The sequence below is a fragment of the Arachis hypogaea genome, chromosome 15, assembly GCF_003086295.3.
Source record: "Arachis hypogaea cultivar Tifrunner chromosome 15, arahy.Tifrunner.gnm2.J5K5, whole genome shotgun sequence".
Taxonomy (NCBI): Eukaryota; Viridiplantae; Streptophyta; class Magnoliopsida; order Fabales; family Fabaceae; genus Arachis; species Arachis hypogaea.
This window is the reverse complement of record NC_092050.1, coordinates 31,814,635-31,819,033: the sequence shown is the minus strand read 5'-3', so window position 1 is coordinate 31,819,033 and position 4,399 is coordinate 31,814,635. Positions and strand designations below refer to the sequence as shown.

Genomic DNA, 4,399 nt, shown 5'->3' with positions numbered 1-4,399 from the left:
AACATTTTCTCAAATTTTTACCATCTCGAAAGGACCTTTTTATCTTTTCAATTTTTTGGAATCTTTCTTTGTGCTAGAATGATTCATTTTAGTGATTTACTCAAAAAAAAGTAAAAAAATAAATAAATAAAATAGAGTAAATATCGCTCCTAATAAATTTGATTATAAGACAAGTAAGTGCTAAATTAGTTTTTTTTTTTTGTAACTTAAAAAAAAAAATAAAAATTAAAAAAGAAAAAAAAAACAAAAAACTGCTTAAGAAGGCATTAGTTTAAAACAATACAATTCACCTTTTAAAATAACAGATATCAATTTATCAAGAATTAACTTTTAAAAATTTTTAGATAATAAAAATTGTTAAGAATTAAAGTATTTGATATAAAATTTCTTGCAAATCAATTTAAATGTTTATTCTATAAAACAAAAATCTGGTCGGGCTGGCTAGCTTAGCTTGTGAAGTCAAAATAGAGTAGTTTGTTTTGCTTTACTTCCACATTCCGTTAGACAGAGTTTCTGAAAGAAAGTTCAGGACGCAGTTTTAGTCCGTGCTTGCTGCTGGTTCATCCAACGGGTGGGTTATCAGAGAAGGGTTGGCTACTGTATGCATTGAGTTCTCCTTCCACTTTCATAATATCTTTCTATATTTTCCTGTTTTCCGTTCTCCGGTTCTTAATTACTATAATTCCTTGAATGTTATTTAATTTTCTATTCAGCTCTTTTCAATAGCACACTCATTATTATTATATTTTCCTTTAACATGATATAAAACTCGCGTATTTCCGAGCAGTGATGAGAAGAACTCTTCTGCTTTTTTCAGATTCCATCGTTGGAACAAAATTCAGGAAATGTTAGATGACAACACTTTCTATTTATTTTTCTCTTGTATTTAAACAACACTAGACAACTTTCTATTTTTTTCAACTAAAAGTGTTGGACATCTAGCATTGGACTTTGACCGTGATTTTCTGAACATTGAGTTCGAGGGATTTGCTGAGTTCATACCTATTAATCTATTATGAAATCTCTCTAATTTCTTATACTCTCATACTGAATGAGGTTTACCCTATATAAATCAGACTGAATGATTTTCTTATTTAATTCTTTAATCCGAGATTCTACAACTTATATTACAACACCAAGTACTGAATTAATTACTCCGTTTTGCATTCATTGTTCGGTATGCAGATCGACACAAATCACGAGATTTTTCGAACAGGATTCACAATCAGAAGAACTAAGTCAAACGTGATGTTCTTAAACTCTGTGTTATCCAGTGATGATGAGTTGTGGAGGAAGGATAAAACCAATTCAAACAAATCGGTGGAGCAATTGCAGTATCTTTACGTGAGAGTTGTGAAAGCACGAGACATGGGTCTCTTTGGAGAGGTTAAGTTAGTTGCTGAAGTGAAACTTGGCAACTACAGTGAAACCACAAAGCCCACTCCCCAGATCATGAGATATGCCGAATGGAATAAGGTCTTTGCATTCTCCAGAGAATGCATAGTGTCATCAACAGTGCAAATCATTGTCAAAGAAACCAATGAAGAAGAAGAAGAAGACAAAATCATTGAAGAAGAAGACGCAATCACTGAAGAAGAAGAAGAAGAAGAAGAAGATCAAGAAATCATTGAAGAAGACCATGAAGAAAAAATCCTTGAAGAAGAGGAAGAGGAAAGATATATGGGTCGAATTTCTTTTAGTTTGAGTGATATTCCTGTTAGAGCAGCAGCGGATGAAGAGATGGCTCCAAAGTGGTACGGAATAGAGGACAAGAACGGAGATAAGGGTAAAAGAAATGGGAAGATAATGGTATCAATATGGTTTGGAACACAGGAAGATGAGGCATTTGAAGAGGCATGGAATTCCAAAACAGCGGAAAATGTTCCTTCTGATAAGCTTAGCCTAATAAAATCCAAGATTTATGATTGCCCAAAGCTATGGTATCTAAGAGTTTCGGTTATTGAAGCAGAACACATCATGCCAGCGCATAAAGGCGCAGATAAGGTGAGGTTCCCTCAGTTTTATGCCAAAGTCCAAGTGGGAAGCCAAAACTGGAAAACTGTTGTTGCAACTTCCAGTGCTACTCGAAGCTTCTCGAGTCCTTACTGGAACGAGGAGTTCTTGTTCGTGGTTGAAGAAGAGAGTTTTCTAAATAATTCATTGTTGGTTTCCGTTGAAGATCTACTTGACCCACGGACAAGTGAGGTCGTGTGCAAGGTGGAAATTCCAATTGATACCATAGAAAAGCGAGTTGACGAAAGGGTTGTTGCTTCGCAATGGTTTAGCCTTGAAAGCCTCTTTGGGAAAGAAGGTACAAGGCATGTTCCTCGTGTGCACCTACGACTTTCACTTGATGGAGGCTACCATGTGTTTGATGAAATGACAACGTATAGCAGTGATGTTCGGCCCAGTGACACAACTCTCTGGAAGCCCCAAATTGGTGTGCTTGAGATCCGAATCTTGAGAGCCAGTTGTCTTATGAAAAAAACCACGAAAGATGGTAGAACACTTGCAACTAATGCCTATTGTGTTGCAAAGTATGGGCAAAAATGGTGTCGGACTCGTACTGTGATTGATAGCTTATCACCTGAGTGGAATGAGCAATACAATTGGGAGGTTTATGATCTTAGCACTGTAGTGACTGTTGCGGTTTTTGACAACTATAGGTTCTTTGGTAAGAACACCAAACATGCTGGAATTGCCGACAAAACTTTTGGTAAAATAACAATCGGTGTGTCTACCCTAGAAAATGATAGGCTCTACACTCAATCTTATCCTCTGCTGATCGTGGTTCCATCTGGAGTAAAAAATATGGGAGAGATTTATTTGAGTATCAAGCTTTCATGTTCCAATGTAACTAATATGCTGCTTAGGTACGCAATGCCATTGCTGCCCAAGATGCATTATGTGCATCTCTTGACGGAAACGCAAGTATATCACTTAAAGTTAGAGGCCATTAGATTGTTGGAATTAAGGCTGAGGAAAGAAGAGCCACCATTGGGCTGGGAGGTAGTGTCGTACATGCTCCAAGATAGTGAAAAATGGAGCTTGAGGAGAAGCAAAGGTAACTTTTTTAGGGCGGTGCACGCAATGGACAGAGTTATTGCCACGGGAAAGTTTCTCAAAGCGATCCAAGAATGGGAGAAACCATTATATTCAGTAACGTTCTTGATTATCTTCATTGCTCTAGTATTATTTCCGGAGTTTATCATTCCAGCCATTATTTTCATCGTAACATTTATGGGGCTTAGAGGTTATTATTATTTACGACCGCAACACTATCCTCCCTCGGGTATCGACCAGTTGGGTGCTGACCAAATGAACCCTGATGAGTTTTACGAGGAGTTCGATCCGTTCCCCACGATTTGTCCTGATAATGTTGTTAGGATGAGGTATGATAGGCTGAGAACGATAGCAGCAAGGGTTCAAACTTTGATGGGGGATACAGCAGTACAACTTGAGCGATTCCATGCACTGATAAGTTGGACTGATCCAAGAGCTACTTTCTTGTTTTTGGTGTTGTGCTTGCTCGCTGCTGTTATTTCCTATCTTGTACCCCTTCGGGTTTTAATTGCTCTATTCGGAATGTACTCACTGAGACCACCATGGTTTAGAAGCAAATTGCGCTCGTCAATGATCAACTTCTTCACAAGATTGCCAACTGCTGAAGGGTGTTCTGAACGTAATCCTGTCGCATGGGGCGAATTATTAGTACTTATTGTTTGTCTTCAGTGTGGTTCTGAAAATGTCAAACTGGTCTAAACGTAAACCAGTTGCGTAACGGTTTCAGCTCATTGGGAAAACTGCTTACGAGAAAACCGTAATCCTATCGCATGGAGCGAATTATTAATACTTATTGTCGGTCTTCGGAAATGTTTAACAATAAAAAGCAATCCCAAATAAGTCTAAAATTGTCTTATTGTAAGGTACGCGAATGACACAAATAATTACAGAAATTTTCATGCATAAATGAAAAGTCATTTATAGTTTTCAAAGTGAGATATTTAGAAATAGGTTACACAAATGTGATTTTTTAAAACACGCTAGTTAGAATGTTGTGTTTTTTACCGACAAAAATACTTCAATCAGCTTAAATTTAAATAAATTTAAATAATATCTTCTCGACGCCATAATAAATGCGATATAATGATAAAAGCAAAATAGTTAGTATGTGGAGTTGAAGTAACTAATATTTTATATATTTTTTAATATTATCAGTATTATTCTAAATATAATTTAAAAATTATTATTAAAATTTTTTATGTAAGTATTTGTACAAGATGTCTCTAGTACGGGTTGAGAGATGGATCGGGAACTTACGGGTCGAGGCGGATGCCGGATCACCTAACTGGAGCAATGGGGGTGGTACCTGCAAAGACACTCCGACACTCAAGTCAGA

The 4,399-nt window shown here is 36.8% G+C and overlaps 1 protein-coding gene across 2 annotated transcripts; it reads left to right on the top strand.

Moving 5' to 3' along the window:
* Positions 1-406: 406 nt before the first annotated feature.
* LOC112748242 (FT-interacting protein 3) lies at positions 407-3,965 on the top strand. Of its 2 annotated transcripts, none has more exons than XM_029292643.2 (2): positions 407-599; positions 1,186-3,965. In XM_029292643.2, the coding sequence occupies exon 2, from the start codon at positions 1,249-1,251 to the stop codon at positions 3,760-3,762; it is 2,514 nt and encodes an 837-aa protein (XP_029148476.1). In that variant the 5' UTR covers positions 407-599; positions 1,186-1,248; the 3' UTR covers positions 3,763-3,965. The 2 variants fall into 2 exon arrangements, with proteins under 2 accessions (XP_029148476.1, XP_029148477.1); XM_029292644.2 differs by having other exon boundaries at positions 449-571.
* Positions 3,966-4,399: the final 434 nt, after the last annotated feature.